Below are 26298 nucleotides of genomic sequence, written 5' to 3'. Positions count from 1 at the left end.
CCAGCAAAATTTATCCAGTTTCCCAAATAAAATAATTGATGGATAAAAATCTAATCTGGTGAGGTTCTTACAACTCTTATATAAGAGTTCATGCTTACGACTGGAAAATATGACTGTTATTTTTTTGCTTATCAAAAGCACAACAAAAAGTAACACTGAGGCATGACGAAACATGAAACTGGCCAACAGCTTTGACATTGGAAACCTCAGAAAGGATTCTTGAGAAGGAGAGAGGCAGGGCTAGCATCTGCAGAACTGATTGCAATTCAACTACACAATTTTGTGGCGCTCTGTGACTGTCTGTTGCAGGCCTCTTCTTCTGTGTATTGAATTCCTTGGCTGTGTTGTGTAGCAAGTGCTCACAGGGCTGACATTTTGCCAAGGGTGTGCTCTCGCTTTTCTCTTACTGATTAGGTTTTAGCAGTAATAATTGTGTAAACAGAAATACTATTTTGCCAAATGTATTGGATAATTCTTCTAAAACACTTAATTCAGGTGTTTCAATCACTTCCATGGTCACGGGTGTATGAAATTATGCACCTAAGCATGCAGCCTGCTTCTACAAACAGTTAGTGAGTTCCAGCGTGGTGCAGTGAGCAGATGCCACAGTCAACTCATTATTAGGAATGACAGCCACTTAGCAAGCCACAGAGCAGGCTCAGCAAATGCTGAGGGTCATTGTTAACAGAAGTCGCCAACTGTCTGCAGAGTAACCAGCTACAGGCCTCCAAACTTCATGTGGTTTTTACATTAGCTTAAGAACAGTGCATAGAGAGGCTAGTGGCTGTATCCAAGCCTTACATCACAAAGTGCAATGCAAAACCGCAGATTGAGTCGCCACTGGAATCCAGATCAGTGGCAACGTGTTCTCTATTGTGACGACTAGTGAATCGACATATGCCAGGAGAATGGCACTGGTCTTACTGGTCTGCGTCATGTGTAAAGTCAGGTGTGGAGGGGTTTATATTCTAAAGCTTTTTATTTAGAAGTTGGGACCAGTAAGATAAACTCTAGCGCTTCAGTGTAACAGGAGAATGTGAGTCAGACTTTCTCCATCAACATCTGCGTCTGAGCTCACAAATGCACTTCTGGAAGAATGGCCAGATATTCCCAAAAAACACAGTCCTAAATCTGCATGGAAAGTCTTCCCAGAAGAGTTGAAGCTCTAATTGATTCAACAGTTTGGTTGACATTATATTACACCCTAAAGATTGAGAATGGGAAGTTGCTTAATAAAGTGCACTCTAACCAGCTCAAAAATTTTATTTTGACAAGTATCTGTGTGATTATTTACAAACCTTTAAGACTTCTAAATCTTAAAGGACCACAATTCAGCACAACACAATCTAATTAATGTTCAAACAGCACCAAGAAATATCTCAATAACACATAAAACTGGGTACAGCTGCACTCCCGCTGAGTGCTACTGGAGAGACTTAAAAGTAATCGTAGCTCATATTTTTTGACGGAATGTTTCTCATCCCTGTCTCCTTACAGTGATCCCACTCGAGAGAGAGCTGTCTTCATAAGAACTACTCTAAGAAGTTGAGCACAGCTTAAAGCGATTATGTAGAGATGATTACACATGCCTTTCACATTCTGTTGTTAGCACAACTAAACCTAAAAAAGCAGTCAAGATGAATTAGAAACATGTTAGACATTTCTGAAAATCTTAACACCATCATCCATTACCTACAACAGATGGTTGAAAGAGCTTTTCACAGGAGCTCAAATAGCTCCATGTGGCTGGCTGCTTTGTTATTTTAGTCCATTTACTGGGATCCTACACAAGTTAATGTAAAAATTCCCTAACCACTTTTCAAAGGTGGCATACGTTCATCTTAAAAACATAACATAATATGATTCAATAAAAATGTATGCAAAATGCTTAGTCCAGGCAGACTTTAAATATGATATCTTCAAAAACTTGAAAGTAACTGACTAATAGATCAAAGGGATTAAAGAAGAAAAGAAAGAACAAAGGTAAAAAGGATATAAGGAAGAGAGGAAGCAAGGAGCTGTGAAAGGGAAGGATAGATATGTGATAAGCAAAGAAGGGCACATGGGAGAAAGGATGAAACAAAGGGCACAAGGGAGGAAGGAGAAACACATAGGAGAGGGGAAGAAGTAAAGGACAAGAAACCAGGGAAGAAAAAATTACACACAAGAGAAAGAAGAAACACAAATAAAGAACAAAGGACACAAGAAAATAAGAAAGGAACGAAAAGTTGCAGTGATGAAAGAAATTACTTTTAGGACACTAGGAAGAAAGGAAGAAACAAAAAAGGACAGACATATGGGAGGAAGGTCGCAAGGAAATATCCAAGGAAAAAGAAAGGATACTATGGAGGAAGGACAGACCAATATTAAGACAATGAGATAGCGACTAATGTCTTGGAATTTTCCATACTCTGGAAAAACACTGACATTAACTTCCATACTTTTCTACACTGCATGGGAACCCTGCATTTAGTATTCAGGTCAGCTACAATGAGAGAATGACAAAACACTACTTTGTCTGATGAGCATGGTGCATCACCGAGGTTGAGGAGGGAGGCTGCTGAACCCCTGCAGGAGTTGCTGAGTCATCACGCTGGCAGAGAGGGAGACGAGAGGTGGAATCTGTGTCTGTGCTGGCAGGCTGGCACGGTTACCATGGCACAAATAGTCCCGGCACCGAGAAGACTGCAGCGAACCGCAGGGCGGCAAGTGAAAGAAACAGGCTGAGTTCAGGGCAATGCAGAGCCTGCTGTCCGTGTCCCTGTCGCTATGCCTCCCCGACCTGCAACCAGAGAGCCAAAGAGCCGACGTGCCATCAGGGACACACAGATGGCCCGCTCCTAGGTGGATGTGGGTGTAATGCAGACCTGAGGGCAAAAGCTGTACTCTTTGCAACAGCCCGCATTCATATCCACACCACAGCATGGCAGAGCAACATGCTCGCCTTTCTATGCCAAGCAAAAATACAACACTGGGAACAACTAAACTACAAATAAAGAGTAAACAACCTGAGCCTAAACCCTAAAGAAGGTCAGGAGGAAGGTAGCCAAGGGTGAATATTAAAATCTTTTTCAGAATCAGAGTACATAGATATGGATGTGGAGTAATATCTTTAAAAAATTAACTTGTTTAAAATACCATCACATAAACTGATGTGGTTAACAATCAGTAATTAAAATGTCTAAAAAGTTATAACGGCAAGTAGCCGTTTCTTTATATAGTACTGGTCAAGATGTGTTAAATTTAAATATAGAGTGAAATTGGGCGCAATGCATACATTGTATTTGCAAATAAGTTGCCAATCAATCTCATACTATTGCAAAACATTATTTTCTTTTAAACAGTGCCACATTTTAAGGATTTCCTCTATCTCTTAGTGGTCCTGACTGGTTGTACAAGTCACATGTGATCCCTCCAACACTCCCTTGACCCACCAAACCGGCATATATACAAGTCAGCAAGTGACTTGCATCTCTTGACCCTTGCAAATGAAGCAAGGGTCAGATTACGTCACTTGTTGAGTCAGGGGCGCAACAGAGGTAGGCTGATTTCAACCCCCCCACTTGCCACATCAGTCCTTTCACACTTAGAGATGGCAAAAATGTGCCTTATTTCAACCTTGAAGTGTTTTGTGGATCTGCCAAGAATATAACCATCATCTCTTTGCATAAAGATTGCCTCAAATGATGACAAGCAATCTTTATCCATGGAGGGAAATATCCCACCCGTCATCACCCTGTATCCACCAGTCGTTTTGCTGTGATCAGAGGTCATAATCAAAATCTCCCATCTAAAACACCACAGTGCTTTTGCACTGAGAGTAATACATCAGTGTTCTTATGAACAGAAGCATCACAGTGCTGCTCAGAACGTGGAGCTTTTTAACCTCTGGAAGCACATGTTCACAAGACAAGAGTCCCATCAAGTAGTGAATGAAAGAGGGACTTTAGTGTTTTTGGAATTTGCAGTGCCCCATCAGGCCTGGCTAGGCTCCATCTCTCATGGCCCTTCAGTTTCTCAGCAGTAGCCCTCTTTCACAAGCAGAGCAATGAGACCAAATGCAAATGGCCCCCTGCTTATGTGCAATTGTCACTCATGAATTAATTGTAGCAGGCAGAAGCATAGCAGGTTTTTGTTCCTTGGATACACTGCTGCCCTGGGTGTTTGCTCACACACATACAAAGTACTTGCCCTAGATCAAATGTACTTAGAGACAATAGGTGTCTTTTCTCCTCAATGGTGCCCCACCCTGCAAACCACCTACACACCAACAACAACACCGACACACCCCACTGCAAAGCAGATAAGCATGTGGAGTCTTCATCTTTTCTTATGGAATTGCAAAATATCTGATTTGTTTGCTTTCAGAAGTCCAAGACAGGGAGAGTCTGGCATACAGAAGGCTTGTTCAACAGTATTTTAACTCCTGTACTCTCAAATAACACCAGCACATATCATTTTTTTCTTGCACAAATAGTGTTTTTCCTTCTGCAAGTTTCATCACGGCCTTGTTTTGTGTGAAATTCACTGAGAGAAATTATTGAAGGTTTTTCTTCACTTAACAAGCCTTCGATGCAGTTGTCACCATAGCAATTAAACAACCGTTTTCACACACCCTCCAAAACATCTAAAAACAGCCAATACAGTCTTTATGGCTATCAGCCATGTTTGCCAAAAGAGGAATGCACAGACATTCATGCTGCAAATGGCCATCCCTCAAGATTCACTGGCCTGGGGGCAATGCATCACTGAAAAGGACACATAGATTTGCATCAAGGTGTACTACTTAAACATTATGTTCCTTTAGAAACCAGTGAAATAACAGCAAGAAGTAATAAGCCTTGGTTGTTATGTTCTATCTGGCCACACCATGCTGATAATCATTAGGTAAACAGCTTGCAACTATACAATAAATGCAACTATGCCACTGTGTGCATCAGTGTGGCTGAATCTGGTTCTGACATCCTGCTGCCACTCTAGCCTTTATAGCCAGCAGAGTTTCCTGCCTTTCGAGAGTCAAGACTTCTAAGAGATGAGGGCAGTTGTAAATGTCTTCCACTCCCATTTTCACACATGCTCTGAAATCCTGAACTTTTATGGACATTATTCTTAGTAGCAGGATGTGAAAAAAAGAAAAAAAACAGCAGTAGTCTAAACAAGCTTTGTACTTTGTTTACCAGCCCAACTTCTCAGGCATAAAGTCCAGATAATATCCAAATGACTGCAAGATCAAATCTAACAGGGAAATGATATCCATTAACAATTTTTTGTAGGTATAATAGCTTCCACTTGAGAACCATCAAAAGATCCTCTAGCGACCGGAATTGCTTGGTGTTCAGCTTCATCAGCGCAAAACGGTAACCATGCAGTAAAATACTCTGAAATTCAAACTGAATTTCAGTTTCTACTGAAATTTCAGTTTCAGTAGACTGGGTAAAGGGAGTCTACAGAGGCACAGTAAGGCACAGAACAAACACTCTTCAGTGTAGAACCTTCTACCAAGTGAAGACATGAGCCTAATTAATACCTTCTAATTTGCTCTACTTTTCACCTATTCACTGTAGTCAAGTGAGTCTAATGGTCACTACACACAGCTGTGTGAAACCCAAAAATTGGTGTCCATGGAGGTTGTGTGTACAAGCATGTCATAATAGTCTCAGTCCGAGGGTGGTGCCAAACACAGCAGATAAAGAAAACAATTACTTAGATCACGAGGAGAAGATAGGCCATCTTCTGCTATTACAAAAACTGAACTGGTATTCTGGTGAGAAGTCACAGTATTACTACTTACCATTACTTTGTTTCTTCCTTTGAGTAGACAACGTTATTAAATTACTGCAATTACTATTATTGTGGATGTAATATTATTAGAGTGTCTAACAAGTCTTGCAATGTAAAATAATAAATCTGATCTGTAGAGATAAATTATTCGGCTACACTTGCAACACAAGGAGCACAATCACATATCATTCCTGAAAATTTGAAACAATTTATAAATTTTCTTATGTCTTTTACAGGTGCTACCAGATACTCAAGGATCAGGCTGGACATTGATCTGAGCTCTAAAACATTTGAGCAATACTGACTTTATTATATTTAGAGTTCTAGTCATATGCTGTAAATAAGCCAGATCTAATTAGGCAAACATAAATACAGATGACTAATAATGAAGCTAAACGTTGAGGCATTTTGTGCCTGTCCTGAGATCATGTTAGGTTATGAAAGTCCATTAAAAGTTAATTCTGAAAAAAGAAAGCCATTTATTTACCCTCCTAAATTGTGACAAGCCACTGAAAAAGAAATGCTATTGGAAGTGTAATAATGTAATCTGAGGACATTATTTACAGTTACGACCCGTATACTAACATATTGCCCATGAAACTGGATACACAATTTAATTCCTCTGAAAATGTGCAAACTATAAACCAATGTCTAACAATAACTAAAAAAACTTCATGTTAAACCACTGAAATGTGTAAGAATTAAGACTACTGTGACTGGTTAACTAGTAACTGATCATACTAAAGTTGGTATTAATAAAACAAAATCCTAATCCTTAATGGATAATCCTGTGCACCTAAATCTATTTCGCAACATCATTTTGACTTCCAACACCTTCGTAAATTGATGTCTGATATTTGTCCAACTAATTTCACCTTTCTACAAAACAGAAATTATATTTAATTTCATCTGACTTTGTCCATTTCTTGTGAATCCAACATCATGCATCAAATCGTCTCATAAGAAGGATGCCTTCCAAATACTAATCCAAAAAAATAAACACTGAAAATAAAACCTATAATTGTGCAACATTACAAAAATTATACTGTTTTGTAAAAAAAAGAAATAAATTACTTTTTTGGTTCAAACACAACAAACATGTTGGACATACTCTAAAACATGCCCCTAACAGCTGGAGCACACTACCGTCATAACAGATCGACATGAATATATACCGTTATCAGGTACAAGATGGAAGATTATTTGCAAATTGTAGACAAAATGCCCCCACCAAACAAGACAGCCTGTCGAGCCTGGAAATGAGATCAGGGAGATGTAGCAACTAAAACAAAGCCATAACTTTTCCCTCCGACGGCAGAGTGATAAGACAAGAGCATTGTAGTGAGTGCAGGGCTTATAAAATGTGTATTGCAGACTGTCTCCAGAGTAGTCTGGGGTTTGTTGTGGAGAGAAGAGGAGCCACTAGCACTGCAAATCTATGCGGGTGCGCATCTGTGCAGACAGCAGTGTCTCGCCTCAACTCGCCCTGTCTCCACTGCTCTTCATCCACGTTTGAACACAGAATAGGAGGAAATCAATAAGTCTGTGCGAAAGCCACCAGATGAGAAAACGAGGGTGATCTCCTAAACACCAACCAGTGGAACAAGACTAAAACTCTGGCATATATACAAAGGCAACCCCTTTCATCCCATTCTCCTTTTCTCTCCCTTTAACTTCCTGCCACCCGCTGCGAGCAGAGCCCGCAAGTCCCAGACAGCTTTTTCCTCGTCGTGATCTGTTTGGGCTGCATAAGGCTGATGATTATTAAAAGGCTCGAGGATTTTTTTTTTTGACTAAAAATAACGCTCCAGACAGAGGGCCCCTTTAAAAAGCTGGACACCAAAAGCAAACGAAACCCACATGCTGCGCTCCTCTGCAGTCTGCTGCCTCATCCGATGCCAGGTCTGTTGCTAGTCAAAGTTTCTCATAAGTCAGCACAAGCACACAAGAAACAGGACAAAAAGTGAAGCAAGGTCGCTATTCTAGACTCCAGGCCAAACCCTGCTCTCTATTTTCCTCCTCAGCCTCCACCTCCCACCTGCATAACCTCACATACACACCCAATCACACACACTTACAGCCCCTCCTCCCTCCCTTGTGTTCCCCCCCCTTCAGCTTAAGAGCCACCTACATTGAAGAGCAATGATCCACAGACGTGTGCTCAGACTAGAAGCAGTCTGTCTTGGTCTCATAACTGCAGTTGCCTCGTTAATGACAGACTTTGCGACAGGATGCCACACACACACACACACATACGAACTCAACCCCATCCCCAAAAACTCATCTCCAAGAAGCCTGCAGAACTTCAGTGCTGCACTCTGGCCACACTTGCTTATTGTTCCCATTGCCGATGACGGACAAATGACTGGGTACAGAGAAGTGATTGTGTTCTGAAATCTAGACCCGCTCAGCCAAAAAAATAAAAAAGAATGCCGATCTCACTTTGTTTTCTAAACTCTTCAGACCACCATGGGAAAATTATACACTCTGCAACCATCACACAGAAGAGCTCAAGCAATGCAAGAGAGTATGGATTTCTCAGGAGCCAGAAAGATTTGGGAGCCATAACAAGGAAAAGGATGTTGGGAATTCCCAACAAAACAAGAAGCTAGGCTAATGATTCAACAAAATATTAACATTTGAGCTAAAACAAAAAATATCTTTAGGTTGAGCATGAGAATCCATTAGGTTAATCACTGTATTCCATATAAAGATATTTTCCTTTCAAATAGAGTGGTGCACTGCAGTTGTATAATAACTAATAAATTTACTTTATTAATTTAACATTTCAATTAATTTCAAGCTGCAAAATTTCCACAATTTTGAAACTTAAAAACTTTCCATGGCAATTAATGGGAACTTGATACAATTAATGGAGATAGTCCTGTAGCTTAAATAACAGAGTTGGCACTCTCAGGGGATTTTTTTATATATTCTTTAGAATAATCTTGACTAAAACAAAACTTCATGCAAGTACATCTGAGCATATAAATGCTATTCCCATAAACATTTATATTTCTAAAGGAAAGAGTCATTTCAATTCATTTTTATGAAGGGATCAGTCATATCTTATCAATTTATGTTACTGTTGTTCAAAAAAAAAACTCATTCAATTAGACAATTTACATTTGGTACTTTTATTTATCAGTAAAACTTCTCAAATGTAATCATTTCATATTTTAGATTTTGCATTGATGTTTTGTGTGTTTAAATTCCTCCTAATTTCCGGTGAATTCCCCATGAATCACCAGGGGTGCCTCAAGTCACATAGTGATACATTAATGACGGAGGAAAATCCAGCCGGGTAATACCTGCATGACAGCTGTAATCTCTAGATAAATCTCTAGATAAATATCAGTCAGATTAGTTGGGGGGTTAAGTCTGGCAACAACTCAGAATGTCATCCCACTGATGCAGAGAACGCCTATGTATAGTGAACCCACTAAGGTTTTAAAATTCACAATAACTAGGGAAGAATGTTGCATAATGCAAACAATTCACATGGACTTCACATTAACTTGAATGTGTTTTTTTTTATGTCACAAATCTCTAAACAATTTAAGTGATGGATAGCTTTCTTCATCAAGTAATTAGATATAAAATAACTTTCCTAACAAGGACACATATATGACCCATTTTTGCTAACGGCAATACATGCAAAATGCAGACTAGTGATCTTGAGGTCCCTCTATTGTCAAATGAACAAATTCGGAAATTTCTTAGATCACGAGAGCTCTGGGAACCAAGATACTTAGTCAAAATGATAAATCTCAATTATAAAAGGTGTCACTAAAGGCAGAGCAGACAAACATGATCTCAGGAAAATGAGAACATTGTTTTGTTTTTTTTAATGAAATTCTGTTAAGTGTGTTCACCTCTACCCATACCTGGACAATTTATAACTCAAAGACTACAGATATCTACAGATGAGACGTCACACACCGGTCCATCGTCAACAGTTGCTGAACTGGAATGTAACACTGTATATCTGTGGTGTTCAAAGTTAGCCTTTAAGGGCCACCGTCCCACATGTTTTAGATGTTTCCCTCGTCAAGCACACCTGAATCAGATGAATGCTTTATTAGCAGGCCCCTGCAGAACTGGATTACTCCTGCAGGGACAAATCCAAAACACGTAGGACACAGGCCCTAAAACACTGGAGTGGGACCAACCAATTGTTGACTCCTAGATCAAACTGAGAAGCGCTGCATTACAAAATAGTTTGACTGTAGATGCATGAAGGTTGGCAACAATCACAATTATTTTGTACTCATTAAGATCAGAAACGTGTTAAAGACATTAAGGCATCAAAAGTCTCAAAAATGCTCATTGTGTAATGTGAATTAATTAATGAACAACAATAATGGTGTAGCCTTAGCTTGTGGTCTGATGGTTGTTTATCTAAATTTCCAAATCTTCAAAAAACTATGCATCAATTATAATGGTCATATAGTTGTTTGACTCAATACTAACCAGCATGAGGTAATTTAGATCGTCTTTTCAAGAGAGACAACATCAAGTTGCAGAAGATAAGAAGTTTGAAGATTCTATTGCAAAGTAAAACTAAGCAAAACGTTTAGTCTTAACTCATCCAAATGGAGATACAAATAAATAAAACTAAAGGTCACCAAGAAGTTGAACCACACTCCAATCTAGGCTGTCTGACGTCTTCTGATCTGACCACTGTCTGCCAGAGTCCAAGACAGAAGTGCCTCACTGAAAAGAAGTCTGATCTAAGTGACTGGTCAGCTATGGGGTTACATTCTCCAGACCACACAAACACATGACCGCCAAGTGCCACTTCATACTGGCAGCTGGGACTATGACAAATAACCTGAATGTTTAAACCCTGCCAAAGCTTCTTCGGTTACTTCACTGACTCCTACAAGTTCAGTACTTTTACCTGCTGATGATTTGTGGGGGTGTTTTAGTCTTCTAACTGATTCTGAATTACATTAAGTTATGGCAATTATATACGTTTTGAAAGCGAAACACTTTGCTATGTGAAAACACTCACAATCTGCTTTCTACGAGACACCTTGTTAGTAATAGTCTGGAACCCTTCGCTTTCAGAACCGACTTAATTCTTCATTGCACTGATTCAACAAGGTGTTGGAAACCTTCCTCTGAGATTTTGATCCATACTGACATAATATCATCATGCAGCTGCTGCATATTTGTCTGCTGCACATCCATAATGTGAATATCTTGTTCCAACACATCCCATGGGTGCTCCATTAGATTAGGATCTTTGACTGTGGTGTTCCCTGGAGCTATATTTATGGGACTAGTTGGAAATGGATTGGGTTTATTGACTTGATGCATTATCCTGCTCTAAAGACCCATGAGAAGATGAGTACACTGTGAATATATCTGACAATAGTCAGACTGTTCAAAAATGTGCCAGGTAGCTACCCCCCTAACCATTAAACTATGAGCCTGAATCATTGATCCAATGTAGGATTGATCCAGGTTTTCCTCCTGTTTACACCTAATTCTGACCTTACCATCTTATTGCTGCTGTCATAACAAAGACAGAGACCAGGCAACAACATTTCATCCAGTTATTGTCCCATTTTAGAGATATTGTGCAGATTGTAGAATTGTTTTCTTGGATGACAGCCCCAAATGATATTTTGCAGCAGTAGACCATCTGATTCAAGGGTCAAAATATTAAGTGTTCAGAGATGGTATTTTGATTTTGTTTTGGTTATAGCAGTGGTCAACAATGTAAAGAATGTTACAGTTTTACTGTTGAAAATTATTTTTGACAATATCAATAGTGTCGCCATCATAAGAATGTCGTCAACATTCTTATTGAGCTTTGAGACCTCAGGCAAGAAGATCTATATCAGTTGTGGGCAGAAATGGCAGCGCAAGTCCATTCATGTGGCCAAATCCATTATTACAAGCGGAGCTTACATCAAAAATAGCATCCCACAAAATATTCCACCCAATAATTCAGTCCAGTTGTAACAGGGATTGATTTGAGCTTTTGTTGCCCTTCTATCATAGAGAATCAGTCTGAGATTTTTCTTCTGGCATTAATAAGGAATTTGGGACCATTTTCTGTCAACATGAGATATGGTTGTGCATGAAAATTCCAAAAGATCAGTTTTTCCAAATACTATTAACTAGTCCATCTGACTCCCGCAAGCATACCACATTCAAAGTGACTCAAATCCCCTCTTCCCCCTCCATTCTGATGTTTAAACTTCAGCAAAGTGGTCTTCAACTCTAGTTGCTCTGATGCTTCACATTAGTGCCAGGTGATTGGCACATTAACTCTTTGCATGATCAACCATTAAAAGAGGTTTCCCTAACGAAGAGACTAGTGAGTGAGTCTGTTAAAGTGTGATCAGTCCAATGCCTTCAGGTGTGTCACCACAAAATTAACTGAGTTGCAGAGAAAAAAAAAAAAGGACATTCTGCTCAAACTCCCAGAGAACATGACCCATAAGGGAGGCAGAAACTAGAGGAACACCTAAACGTGATGCATTATCATTCACACATCTTCAGGACAATTATCTGCTGAGTGTTTTCAGACATTTTTAACACCCTTATAATGAAGTTTACACCCTCTCATCAGCAAGCCTACAGGCCTCTGCATGCATCAAAAACCATTTCCTGTTTGACCAGATTGTCCCAAAAGCCCGATAATAAACCTGGTTACTTTATCGTTTTTTATTGTTGTTGTTGTTTTTTAAAGGCATACCTGGGGATTTTTACTGGATTTGTGATTTCAGCCCATACTGTGATTTTAGCTGCGCCCCCCTCCTTGCAGGACTGAGATTGTGATGTTAATATCGCTCAACATGCAATGATGGGACGCAAACCACAACGACCCTTTGAGAAATACAGTTTGCATGACAAAAAAAAAAAAACTCCAAGTCTCATCTAGTCTTCAAATGGAAGCGAGAACCTTAAAATCTCTGGCAGCTGCAAAAGCAGGCACAATTTTCCATTCTTTGAGCCTGACGCTCATCCTACCCAGTTTATCAGCGAATAACATCAGCCTGAGGCATTCACTTTAACAATAAAAAAAAAGATGTCTGGACGTGTGACATGTGTAATTAAGCTGTGTTCAGGAAGTCTGGAATGATAACAAAAAAAAAACTGAAAGCGTTCATTTTTGTGTGGCTAAAAAAGGGAGGGGGTTTCACAGAGCAAGGCTGAGACACATTGAAACCTCTAAGAGCAAACAGACAAAACTTTTCCACTGTAGTAGTCTTTATTTTCTAAACGATATAGTTAAACTTACCTTCTAGTTATTTTTCCAAAGTGCTCTAAAATGAGGATTCGGTAACGGTTTCAATTATTCTGCCATCTCCCGAGGATCCACCGACAAAACCCGATTTGTTTTCCAAAGTCTGGAAAGCAGAGTCTTCATGACGCCAACATTATCATCCGTCGGTCGCTGGTTGCAATTTACAAAGAAGAACTGGCGAAGTCACTAGGTGCTGACTCCGAGAACAGAACCCAGTATAAGATACATTTCACAACCCGGTTCTTCTTCACAGTCAGTACAATCCCCGGGGGGGTTTCAAGAGTCGTACTCCAGCGGCGGTGTTTTAAGGCAAATAGCCAGGATTGGTGGAGGAAGTTACCTTGCAGGGACTTACTACTGTGTGGGGGAAATATCATTAAGTCAGAGTTGTGGCGCATGTGTTTCCGGTAATGCTCTTCAGAATAAAATTCTAAATTCTCTTCCATCAGTTTTGGAGTTCAACTCGTATAAGCTTAGAAAAATTGGAACAATAAAAATAAGGTACTAACATATATTTTTTAGATTCTTTAGAATTGCCATTAATGGTGGCAGCATGTTGTAGTAGCTCTGTTACTTTAGTTCTGATTTGTAGGCATAATGTTTCTGATTGAGGCATTACTTTTTTGGACAATTATTTGCTCTGACTTTGGATGCTGTGCAGCTGGAATGATTTTTTTTCTCTTACTTTTTAAGTTTTGTTTATTTTTTTTTACCAACAATGTGTAACTGTGACAACAAAGTATTGTTTTTACAACAATGAGCAACTGATTAGCACCTGGAAAGCTTAAGAAATAACTGGAACTTTGACCTCAAATCCTAAAGAAATTGAAAAGGAGGCTTTATGATGGAAGCAGCACAAGACCAAAGAGCAGAGAGAGAAGGAGGATGTTCAAACTATCACTTCTAACAAGCATAATAGGCAAAGATCATATCACCGACGTCAAGATCTCTGCCAGGCTTTCTAGATGAACAACGAGAGATTTAAAGAAGACCCACAAAAGCAAATAAGGTGCGTTTGCCAACAGTCCATAGTTTCATTTATGTTAATGTTAAATATTGTTTCTATTTATTTCCAAGATTTCCTTTTATACAAGAAAATTGCAATTTATACTTGCATACACGTGAATTTAAAAAGGTATTTTGCATGTGAGAATTGAAGTGTAATTTTGAATCATATTTCTCCTCAGCATTTGAAAACAAAGTTAAGATGTGCAAAATATTGATGCCAGCAGAAAAGCATCAACCACTACTTTAACAATTCTCAAAGTTTGCTTAGAAAAACAACAACAAAAAACATGTTGCCATAAAAATTATTTATTTGAAAAATAAGATCAAGGCTCTCATCAGACGATACACAATTAGAACTAACCCCAATTGAAAATAGGAAGTTGCTTACTAATGTAAGATTTCTTTTAAAATATAAAAAATTACAACAAAATTTGGATTTTATACTGAAACTATAGGAAATTCTTGCTGTCCCTGAAATACTTGCTAAGCAACTTGACAGCCAGGCTTTAAAGGGACTTTGGCTGCTCTGCGCATGTTCACAACATTGAAGAAAAAAAAAAAAAAACTCGATACTTCAAGAACTGCCTGGGCCACAAACCTGACACTAGAGGTGATTCGAGTCAAGTAGCTTTTAAAAACATCTCTCTGCTTGAACATTTCCCTGTCTGTCTAAATTGATTGGAAAGTTTTGTAATCAATTTTGTTATGTCTGGAAAAAATAGTTTTAATATATCTTTCTTTCTTTCTTTCTTTCTTTCTTTCTTTCTTTCTTTTCAGACAATTAACCGATAGAATGTATTCAGCAGCAATGTGAATATCAAAATATCAACAAAAAAAAAATCAGGTTTTTACTAAAACCTGATCATATTTTTTAAATAACCTTCGGTGCTTTTATACATTTTTTAATCTTTGTGATTGTAAACATCTGACAGCTGTAAATTAGTAGATTTTTGTGTTTTTATTTTTCTGAATACTCATGTCAGGATCTGTGTTTTTCCGTGTTTAGTTAGAGTTTTTTGTGTCCTTGAGTCTCTTCGTTGTCCTGTCCTCCCCTTGATTGTTCCCAGGTGTGTCTCGTTCTGTGATTACCCTCCCGTGTATTTAACTCCACCTGTGTTCCTTGTTCCTCGTCGGGTCCTCGTCTATGTTTCGTCAATGTCCAGTCTAGTCGTCGTCAATGTTAGTTCTGTGTCGTCAGTGTTTCCGTGTGCCTGCTGCTCGTTGTCTGGACTAAGTTTTCTCATTAAAACATCATCTATTCATCATACCTGGGTCCGCTGCCTCTGCCTCACCACCAACACCACACCGCTTCATGACAGAAGGACCCGACCATACCGATCGGTGAGGCGGCTAACATGGACCCAGCATTCAGGAGGTTACCTCCTAAAGGGCAGAGCGGCCCGAGGCGGAGGTCCGGCAGGGAGGACAGGGAGCTGGCTGAAGCCCTCGCCGACCTGCAGCGGGAGCTATTCCGGGGGACAAGACTGGTGTTGGCACCCCCCGGATATGGCCCCCGTCGATACCTCCGTCCGGGAAGCCAGCGACCTGAGCCGCCGGTGGAGCCGGCCCCTCGTCGCTTTCCGGAGCCGCCACCTCCGCTGCCCGCTCGGAGACAGCGACGTGAGCCGCCGGCAGACCCGGTCCCTCGTCGCTTTCCGGAGCCGCCACCTCCACGGTCAGCCCGGAGACAGCGACGTGAGCCGCCGGTGGACCCGGCCCCTCGTCGCCTTCCGGATCCGTCACCTCCGCTGCCATATCGGAGACAGCGACGTGAGCCGCCGGTGCACCCGGCCCCTCGTCGCTTTCCGGAGCCGCCACCTCCGCTGCCCGCTCGGAGACAACGACGTGAGCCGCCGGTGCACCCGGCCCCTCGTCGCTTTCCGGACCCGCAGCCGTTTCCCAGGCTTCGCTCCGGCTCACCTCCGCAGCCGTTTCCAAGGCTTCGCTGCGGCTCGCCCCCGCGGCCGGTTCCAAGGCTTCGCTGCGGCTCGCCCCCGCGGCCGGTTCCAAGGCTTCGCTGCGGCTCGCCCCCGCGGCCGGTTCCAAGGCTTCGCTGCGGCTCGCCCCCGCGGCCGGTTCCAAGGCTTCGCTGCGGCTCGCCTCCGCGGCCGGTTCCAAGGCTTCGCTGCGGCTCGCCTCCGCGGCCGGTTCCAAGGCTTCGCTCCGGCGCACCCGAGGCCGAGTCAGCCGGCGTTCCAGCCGGCGCACCCGAGGCCGAATCAGCCGGCGTTCCAGCCGGCGCACCCGAGGCCGAATCAGCCGGCGTTCCAGCCGGCGTTCCTTCCGAGACTCCCAGTGTTCCTTCCGAGACCCAGACCCCCAGCGCTCCGACTCAGACTCCCTGTGTTCCTCCAGAGACTCCCTGTGTTCCTACCGAGACTCCCAGTGTTCCTCCTGAGACCCTGACCTCCAGCGTTCCTCCTGAGACCCTGACCTCCAGCGTTCCTCCTGAGACCCTGACCTCCAGCGTTCCTCCTGAGACCCTGACTCCCAGTGTTCCTTCCGAGACCCAGACCCCCAGCGTTCCTTCCGAGACTCCCTGCGTTCCGACTCAGACTCCCTGCGTTCCTTCAGAGACTCCCTGCGTTCCGACCCTGACCTTCTGCGTTCCTCCTGAGACCGAGACCCCCAGTGTTCCTCCTGAGACCGAGACCCCCAGCGTTCCTCCTGAGACCCTGACCCTCTGCGTTCCTTCCGAGACCCCGACTCCCGAGACCCTCTACGTTCCCTCCGAGACACCGACTCCCGAGACCCTCTACGTTCCTTCCGAGACCCCGACGACCAAGACCCCCTGCGTTCCTCATAAGACTCCCAGTGTTCCGACTCAGACTCCCGGCGTTCCCACTGAGACCCCCTGTGCTCCACCAGAGACCCTGCCTCGGGGGGCTCGTCGTCGCCGTCTGTGGGCGGCCCCCGGGACTCATCATCGCCGCCTCCAGCGCCGCGGACGGCCGCTGGACCGCCTCCGTGGTTCCCGCCGCCACAGACGGCCGCCGGACCGCCTCCGTGGTTCCCGCCTCCAGCGCCGCGGACGGCCGCCGGACCGCCTCCGTGGTTCCCGCCTCCAGCGCCGCGGACGGCCGCCGGACCGCCTCCGTGGTTCCCGCCTCCAGCGCCGCGGACGGCCGCCGGACCGCCTCCGTGGTTCCCGCCTCCAGCGCCGCGGACGGCCGCCGGACCGCCTCCGTGGTTCCCGCCGCCGCGGACGACCGCCGGACCACCTCCGTGGTTCCTGCCTCCTTTGCCTCCGCCCACCCTGTGGGTAGTTTTTTGTTTGTTTTTGGACTCTTGGCCCTTCTTGTGTTTCCGCCCACGATGGTGGGTTGTTTTTTGTTTTTCTGGACTCTGGCCCCCCGTCCAGCGCCCCTCCGCCCACCCTTGTTGTGTTTTTGTTTTTTCTGGACTCTGGCCCCCCATCCGGCGCCCCTCCGCCCACCCTTGTTGTGGTTTTTTTTTTTTGGGCGTCTGGTAGCCGCCCTTGAGGGGGGGGTACTGTCAGGATCTGTGTTTTTCCGTGTTTAGTTAGAGTTTTTTGTGTCCTTGAGTCTCTTCGTTGTCCTGTCCTCCCCTTGATTGTTCCCAGGTGTGTCTCGTTCTGTGATTACCCTCCCGTGTATTTAACTCCACCTGTGTTCCTTGTTCCTCGTCGGGTCCTCGTCTATGTTTCGTCAATGTCCAGTCTAGTCGTCGTCAATGTTAGTTCTGTGTCGTCAGTGTTTCCGTGTGCCTGCTGCTCGTTGTCTGGACTAAGTTTTCTCATTAAAACATCATCTATTCATCATACCTGGGTCCGCTGCCTCTGCCTCACCACCAACACCACACCGCTTCATGACAACTCAGTGCTTTTTTAAAAATTCATTGTTCCTATTGTTTCTCTGTTGTTGTTTTTTTGTTTGTTTGTTTTTTGCTGTTATTTATTTATTTACTTACTTACTTACTTACTTACTTACTTATACATTCTATGTTTTTGAGTTTTATATTTTTTTTTACCCAGTTTCCTGAATCCTGTGTTTTCCAAGTTGGTAAGACATTCTCCCTCTCTGCCTCAGTTCATATTTCCCTACATCTTTTCTTCAGTTTGATTAAGTCACTTAATCAAACTCCTCTGTTCCTTGTTCCCCTAATCGCTATTCTCAGTTTGGTTTTTGTTGTCTCGCTGAGTGATCTGGTCTTTTCTACCCTGAAACCTCCAGCTGTTTTTCTCTAAGCGAATAATAATATGTTTTCAATTTCAAAGAAAGCACGCATTCTTTATCACTTTCGCAGGGGAAACGAGTTGCCGTTTTGAACCGAACTACAACTGCAGTCTAATAAAATAATAATAAAAAAAGATACGGTAGAGTGTGAACAGTTCTCTATCAGCAGCTTCCATTGCCGAGCAGCAGCTGTTAGAGAAATCCGTTTCTATGGAGACGAGTTCACAAACTTCCAAACAGAGTGGGTGCAACAGCTTTTTGACCGCTTGCACAATGAATTCAGAGTAAGTGATACGAAGCTATGCTTGAATATGGACTTTATCTGACTTTGTCAACAGTTTACGTGTTGTTTTGTGTTCACAACGAGGCTTGGTTAAAACGAACTTTTTCTTGCCAAAGAGAGTTAAACGTTGCACTGTTTATGCTAGGATTGGCTACGATGCTAATATGTCGGGTTTGTTTGTATTTTCTCCAGAAATTCCTTACATTTCTCTGGTACCTATGATGAACCAGGGAAATCTGGCAAGTACAGCTGTTTATACTTTAAACTTTATTTGAATTCGCGGGATTGAGGTTACGTCGATGAGATGGACTTGTTGTAACTATTTTCTGTGTATGTCTGTTTCTATGTGTGTGCATTAAAACAGGTGTCAGAACAGGGTACAGAACACAAGATGGGCACATCTCCCAGATCCCTGGACTGTCCCCAACCATTAGCACCCCACCCGAGGAGAGGCTCAAAGGGAGAAGAGTTGCAGTGCTGGAGAGCGATTCTGACTACGTAAAACTTGCAAAGCAAGGAGGACATAAGGGTAGAGTCATCCCATTTGTCTTATTACAATCGTGCTTTTTGTTCGCTTTTCATTACCACAAACGAACACCTTATTTTTGCTCTTTTGGGGTTTAACAGGGCTTTTGTGGCATGAGGACATAAATGTTTTTACACCAAATGCGTACAAACCTCCAGACTGGTTCTGCACTGAATCGGGAGACCCCACTACAGCAAGGTGTTTAAATAATCTCATATGCTACATCTTGTTTAATTTGTGATAAAAAAAAAAAAAAAACTACAGTGTGAATGAATCATTTTTAAAAACAACTTGATTTGTATCAACTGAAAAATAACATTAAGTTGTGTACGTTTTGTGTCCTATTCTTGTTTGTTCCATGGGGATAATTTACAGCAGCCAGCAAAAAAGCCCTGGAGCCCACCCACCACTAGAGGCTCCCTTTGGGACAGACAACATTTCACCAGAGGAGGAGAAAGATGACGACGACAGCAGTGGAAAAAAAAAGGTGTGTAGTAATTAATCACATGGGGTAAGTTGTACTAATTGAGCTTGTTTATACCACTTTAAAGCTAAGCACTGTGACTGTTCATGATGCAATGTGACATTATATGCTCACCTTTTGGCCCAGTTTTGTTTCTTATTTATCTTAACTCAGCACCCTGCCATGCTGTCAACATAAATATTCTTTTACTTTATTCTGTTTTTAGGATCCAGATGCTGATTGCAACCTGATGGAGAAGTTGCAGACTTCCAATCAATATGGGAGCAACAAGTATAAGAGAATGTAAGTTACTATGGTCACAAGATGGTGCTGTTGTGCTTTGTTGAAGTCTGTGTAAGGAGTGTCTAACACTCCCATAAACAAACTGAGCTGTTATTTTTGATAAGTTACTGCGCTTCAATACTTATTAGAATAAAAAAGAAGGAAGAAGTTCAGCTATTGCTGTGCAACATTAAGAATCCACACTGAGATTTAATAGGTGCCTACATGTTTCTAATTTATGCTTCAAGATATTGAAATGAAGTTTTATGACTGTTTTGAGCTCGTTAGGCAGCAATAGCTTTATGTTTTGAATAGGAATGCCTCCAGTTTGATTAATCCCGATAATTTCTCATTTATAATTACTGATGCAATACTAACTAGCTGCTGGTACATTTGACACAGCTGTTAAAATAATATTATGATTGGGATTGACTGTGCATTGGCATTTCACGTTCTGTTTTTAAATTTTGTATCCTTTTTATTTTTATAAGTCTTACACCTTTTCACATTTGTTGCATTGTAACTTACATGTGTAATTCCAGAGTTACACTACTTTGTTCTGATATTTTGCATACAATCCCAGCACAATAGATTTGTTTGTGGTTGTGATGTGATAAAATGGAGGAAAAGGGAGATCCTTTTGAATACTTCAAACACTGTACAGAACGATTCTCTGACTGCTGCTTGCAGAAATATTTGCATTAAACTGGCATGTTTAATGTCTTTTTAATATAGTCAACTGACATTTTTGTAAGGATGTCTTGGAGCTACATTTAAATCAAGCAGTATTTAGCATAAGTCGTAAGATTCGTAAATTCTACTAACTCCCATGTTGTGATGACAGAGCAGAAAAGCTCGTGGGCACTTTGCACAGGTCAGGTCAAATACAGCAGGACAAAGTGCAATCGCTTCTAGGACAGTCTGGATGTCCAACTGTTTGTTTTGGCTTACAGCTGATCAGAGCTGTGTATTCCAGTAGCTCTGGGAAAATGTCAATGACCTGTCAAAACTAAAAAGGGCACAATGCTCACCGCTGCAGAGACAAAACGGTTAGGACTATATTCATAACAAAAGGAAAGTTTTAAAGACATTTAAAAAGAAAAATCAAAACAAAACCTATACATTACATCAGTTTCAGCTTCTTTCTGTCTGGTCCTAAAAGAAAACCAAAACAACAGAGAAAAATGTAAGAATCCTTTACCATTTGTAACTGGGTTTTTCTTTTACCTTTTTCTGGTGAAATCTTTTCAGATGATGTGTTACTTGGATGACTTTCTCCATTTAGTTACTTGGTGACTAGATAAAGACAAAGACTAGATCATTTTGGAAATGGGAGTTGATGATTGTGTGGGCTTTGTTGAAAGAAAACTTCTTTAATCAGTAGCCAGAGTTTATCTCGGGAGACAGTGTCGGGGTTTACCCACAGTTACATAACTGTGTAATGTTTAACCCATGTTAACTCTACTCTGTTTATCTTAAACAAGTAAACATTTATGCCAGTATTTATGTAATAAAAATGGACGAAACTCTACACTGCTTTCAAAATCTACTTAAAACAATAATAATTTTCACTGCTATTTCAGAACTTTTGACAAGAAACCAGCTCCTGTTGACATGACTAAGCTGTTGAGGTTTGGCTATGCAGAAGACAGCTCACCTCAACAGTGATTCATCCAGTAAGATGTGCAGCAGTAAGGTTACAATCGCTTTATCATTGTTAAACATTTCCATTTTTGTTTCATCATGCTCTCAGAATGCACTTCTAACGCGATGAAACAAAATGAAGGCAAGCTGTTAAGCAGTGCATTGATTTTATGTGACTACTTTATGAATAAGCACCATGAAATGACAAATTTGCTGTTTAAAACTTTAACGTTTGAACCATTAGGAAATTTATGAAGCATCCTGACAGTGTTATGTAGATATGATAGTGACTTATGTGGGAATGATTAATGCAGCGACTCTTGCTCTTTTTCCATTTCTATGTCAACAGACTGGAAGACTGCCAGATGTGCAGAAAAAGGATGCATGCACTTCAAGAAGAACAGTTGCCATCTTTTCTTCTGACATTAATTTCTCAACTTTGTCCTGCTGAACGAGATCAAGCATTTTACTTAGTTCAACATCTTTAAAAGTGTGAAAGTGATGAATTATGGCTGTATTGTTGTATTTATTCTTGCCTGTAAGTGGTGCCTCATTAATTTCATCTGTTATGTAACGGAGATGCATTTGTTAAAGTTTCTCTGCTTATGTGAAAATGGGTAAACGATTACTAAAATAAAGTTGAAATTCCAAATTATTCTGATTCTTTTTCTCTGCTTTTAACATGAACCCTTTTGCACCCAGATCTTCCATATTCTTTACCTGACTGCCTTAGTTTTCTATAAACAAAACAAGCTTTGATGAGTCTCATTTCTGTTTTGTTTACTTCTACAAATTTTAAAACACAAATGGATTAGATTGTAGGTATTTGTATTTGTCCTTGATTGCATTTGGTAAACTATAATTGGTCTTCTGTGCTGAGTGGGTTTTCAGACCATATCGGGACTGTTTCACTGTTAATAGTGACATTCTCTTGCTTCAACCAGTATCTGCGCAAGGTCTTTTGTTTTTAAGGTTGAGACAAATTTCATATCAAAACATTTTATCATTTCCTCACTAACTTTATTTCCTTCCTAAAGATGATATGCTGTATGATGACTGGACATTCCCATGGTGTTTATACTTGCGTATAATTGTTTGAACAAATAAATGTACCTTTATGCATTTAGAAATTGCATATAGATGCACTGAACCTGTATAGGTCTCGTTTTTCCATAATGTCACACAAAGAAGCGGTGTGTTTGAGGTGGTGCCTTAAATACATCTGCAGGAGTTCTTTATATTAATTTGATATTTGGCAAAAACACGTAATTTTGGCAATTCTATCTAACCTAAAGTATGAAAGGTTTTGTGTTAATGTAGGTTTAAAATAATACAATTCTTAAAAAAGTGCTAAGTGAGTATCTGTGGATACTCAGATATTATGATATCTGAGATAATTATGAAAACAATTATCTCCTGTGTTTATCATCTGAATGAACCATTTGGTTGTTGGTTATACATTAAATATACTGTATGCTGTTGCTTTGATGTCAAACTGTTGCATGTAAGGGTCAGAAGTTATCTCCATGTTCCCTCTGTGGGTTTTATCCGAATGCGTCAGATATTTTCTGAATTCAGATTGGCTGAATTGTAGACATTACACACGTCAGGGTTCATTCATACCTCACTGTTTATGTCACAGCCTGTTACTTTTACAGTTTTTTTGTTTGTTTGTTTAGGTTTTTTTTTTTTGTTGCTTTAGTTAAGTATTTCTACATCACTGTACTTCCCGTTTGCTTGTAGCTGGTGGATACTTTAAGTAAAAGCGCAAGTGCTGCTACTCCTCTTTTCTGAACCAATCAGTGGCTAGGTCAGGGGTGACGGCTATATCAACGCCACTGTTGGGTTGTCTCTTACTCAAAATAGAGCTGCATCAAGTGCTTCACAGTTTCACAGCAAATTGGAAAGACATTTAAGACTTTATTTCAAAGCATCACCTATAGTAATGGCACCGATTCTTCTCAACTGTATGGAGAATGAACACAATGACTACATCAAGTGAGTGGTTTGTATTCTATTGATTCTATGTGTACAATGGATGTGACCCTGACTGTGTTTTAATATGCAGTAAAATACTTTCAGACAACAGGTTCAAATTAAAAATCCATATTTGGACACAATGGAGGAGGACATTCTGTACCACTTCAGTTTGAGCACAAAGACTCACAACCTTCCAGAGATGTTTGGAGATATTAAGGTTTGTAAAAGCCTAGTTACAGAAATAAAAGCCTACCAGTCATAAAACAAAACTCACTGTATTAACTGGTTCCTCTCTGTTAGTTTGTGTGTGTTGGTGGCAGTGCGAATCGAATGAAGGCTTTTGCCCAGTTTATGCACCACGAGCTGAAACTGCCGGGAATCCCAGAAGATATCAAAGATATCTGTGAGGGGACGGATCGCTACTGCATGTACAAAGTGGGACCAGTGCTTTCCATAAGTGTAGGTATTCATTTTTACAGAGATCAGTGTAAACTGCGCTCACTATCGCAGACTTCTAAAGCTAGATTTTTAAAATATGAAATTTGCAGCTTTTAGAGTTTTTTTTTTTTTTTTTTTTGTAGCATGGTATGGGTGTCCCTTCCATCTCCATCATGCTGCATGAGCTCATTAAGCTGCTTCATCACGCCCAGTGCCGTGATGTGGTTTTGTTTCGATTGGGAACATCTGGCGGAGTCGGTAAGACCTGATTATTTTTTCTCCTGCCGACAGTTTTTTTTAATATAGATTTTCATCTAGAAAAATCTTATAAAACCATTGTAATGTATCATCTGCAGGTCTGGCTCCAGGCACGGTGGTGATCACTGATAAAGCAGTGGACTACTCTTTCCGTCCCCAGTTTGAACAAGTTGTTCTGGGTAAAGTTATCACTCGGAGCACTGAGCTGGATGAAGGAGTTGCCAATGAGCTTCTGCAATGCTCCTCGTCGCAAAACATTCCAACCGTCATTGGAAACACTATGTGCACCCATGACTTCTACGAAGGTACTAAGCAAAACATCATTCATAATTCACTTCTAAGTCCTCTTGGACTCATCATGTACTGAAATATTCTGTATGTCTACAGGTCAAGGCAGACTCGATGGAGCTCTTTGCTCTTTTTCTCATGAGGAAAAGCTGGAGTATCTGAGAAAAGCTTACGAGGCTGGAGTGAGGAATATCGAGATGGAATCCACCGTCTTTGCTGCCATGTGCAGAGTCTGTGGCCTGAAAGGTGTCTATTTATAACAAATTGTTGAACACTAGAATGACCCAGTACAAGTGCCGTGAACACATCAGGCAATTAGTCTAATTTGATGTTTCAAGACAGACAGGAATACACTTCCGTTCTGAGCAAGAATCTCCAACATGCAGCATCCTTTACAAAGATAAGCGTTTCTAGCTAAACGTATAGAGTCAACCTTATGATAAATTAATCTTTAATTGCATTAGAACAATCTCACAGAAATATGTACTTTTATTCAGTGGGGGAAAAAATGTGCATGTTAAAAAACATTTGGACCTTTCACAATTTTACACTACTATATTTAAACTGCTTGGATTAATCACAGCACAGACACTTCTCATCAAAATGTGAAAGTTAGGGAGATGTGTGTTGATCTAGAGCCGAGAAACAGCTGGAATAATAATTGAAACCTTACAAGAATACTTCTAAGTATTCTATCTTTAACAGAGGCAGCAAGTAACCATAAGGCACTGGAACAGTATTGTACCATTACTTAACACTTTCTTTCTTTCTGCAGCGGCTGTGGTGTGTGTTGCCTTACTGAACCGCTTCGACGGCGACCAGATCACCTCCCCTCATGATGTTCTGGTGGAGTACCAGCAGAGACCCCAAGTCCTGGTGTCCCACTTTATCAAGAAACATTTGGGACTTGTTGTCTGAACGCTCTGCCCCCCCGGTAAAAAACTATATGTAGCTTTGGCTATCATGTTGATAATGTATATACATACACTGTACCTAATGTTAATAGTTAAATTACAGAAATATTTATGCTTTTTTATGATTTATTTGATGAAGCTGAAATAAATATTCCACATTGCTTTTACAGACATTTAAGTATGTGTTGCATATTTTCATATTAAATGCACTATTTTTGTAAGGTAATACAAATCTTTACAATAATGTGTTGTGTATGCTCATTTTCATGTTAATGTGAACCATTGTATATATGCCACCAAAGCTGACATGCCTAGAGTAGACTCCAAAATCTTATGTTTAGACGATAAACATATTTTGATTTTGTATCTGAATGACTGAAAATTAAATGGCACCTTATTGAAACAAAACAAAAAAAACGTAGGTTTTACTGTAGCTTAGACAGTAGTGATCTATGGTTTGAAAGGTATTTCTTTGTATTTTTATTGTTTTTCTTTCTTGTAATAAAGCAACACAGACAATAAATTACAATATTGCATGTTTTCAAGATATATTTAGTAGTTTATGCTGTACATACTGTATGTCATTGTAAAAAAGAACTTATGTAAGCAGTCAATAAATAAATACCCATCATCAATTCCTCTGTCAGATGTGAACTGTAGCAATGCAAGATCAACGCATGATGTTTATTACTCATAATAGAATTTATGTCTTAAATTAATTGCTACACTTTTCATACTGGAATAATAACTTTGGCAGTACCTCAGCAATGGCTGGACATAGCATCAAGTGTTACTTATTTATGTTTACACCAGGGATTAAGTATCAGATTTGGGATCAGACAGGAGCATTTTTTTTAATGGCTAGCATTAATAACTTCAAATCACTGCTACATTTTTTTATATGCATGGCTTGCAAAACTGTATTCTTAGCCATGCACATTATTTTGTTGATCTAATGAATATGTGCTTA

General features: G+C 40.8%; 3 protein-coding genes across 6 annotated transcripts in view; 2 read left to right on the top strand and 1 right to left on the bottom strand.

The window, feature by feature from the left end:
• LOC116723130 (activin receptor type-1) overlaps nucleotides 1-13412 on the bottom strand; it is a 30397-nt gene extending 16985 nt beyond the window's left edge. Inside the window, exon 1 of the mRNA XM_032567766.1 lies at nucleotides 13043-13412. The gene's annotated coding sequence lies outside the window, so the exon portion shown is untranslated. The remainder of the gene's footprint in view (nucleotides 1-13042) is intronic.
• Nucleotides 13413-18417: 5005 nt separating this feature from the next.
• LOC116722783 (uncharacterized protein C7orf57 homolog) lies at nucleotides 18418-22105 on the top strand. 3 transcript variants are annotated; one of them, XM_032567076.1, is made up of 8 exons: nucleotides 18418-18536; nucleotides 18728-18774; nucleotides 18900-19064; nucleotides 19163-19259; nucleotides 19437-19548; nucleotides 19751-19827; nucleotides 21390-21497; nucleotides 21800-22105. In XM_032567076.1, exons 1-7 carry the CDS (start codon nucleotides 18463-18465, stop codon nucleotides 21472-21474), a joined length of 657 nt encoding a protein of 218 aa, XP_032422967.1. In that variant the 5' UTR covers nucleotides 18418-18462; the 3' UTR covers nucleotides 21475-21497; nucleotides 21800-22105. The 3 variants fall into 3 exon arrangements, with proteins under 3 accessions (XP_032422967.1, XP_032422969.1, XP_032422966.1); XM_032567078.1 differs by having other exon boundaries at nucleotides 21390-21502; XM_032567075.1 differs by having other exon boundaries at nucleotides 18419-18536; nucleotides 21390-21482.
• Nucleotides 22106-23285: 1180 nt separating this feature from the next.
• On the top strand, nucleotides 23286-25736 carry upp2 (uridine phosphorylase 2). Of its 2 annotated transcripts, none has more exons than XM_032567073.1 (7): nucleotides 23286-23448; nucleotides 23533-23647; nucleotides 23731-23889; nucleotides 24012-24126; nucleotides 24225-24431; nucleotides 24514-24660; nucleotides 25190-25736. In XM_032567073.1, exons 1-7 carry the CDS (start codon nucleotides 23396-23398, stop codon nucleotides 25330-25332), a joined length of 939 nt encoding a protein of 312 aa, XP_032422964.1. In that variant the 5' UTR covers nucleotides 23286-23395; the 3' UTR covers nucleotides 25333-25736. The 2 variants fall into 2 exon arrangements, with proteins under 2 accessions (XP_032422964.1, XP_032422965.1); XM_032567074.1 differs by having other exon boundaries at nucleotides 23289-23448; nucleotides 23519-23647.
• The last annotated feature ends 562 nt before the right edge of the window (nucleotides 25737-26298 follow it).

This window comes from Xiphophorus hellerii, chromosome 7 (assembly GCF_003331165.1).
Source record: "Xiphophorus hellerii strain 12219 chromosome 7, Xiphophorus_hellerii-4.1, whole genome shotgun sequence".
In the NCBI taxonomy this organism is placed as follows: domain Eukaryota; kingdom Metazoa; phylum Chordata; class Actinopteri; order Cyprinodontiformes; family Poeciliidae; genus Xiphophorus; species Xiphophorus hellerii.
This window is presented reverse-complemented; position numbering and strand designations above follow the sequence as displayed.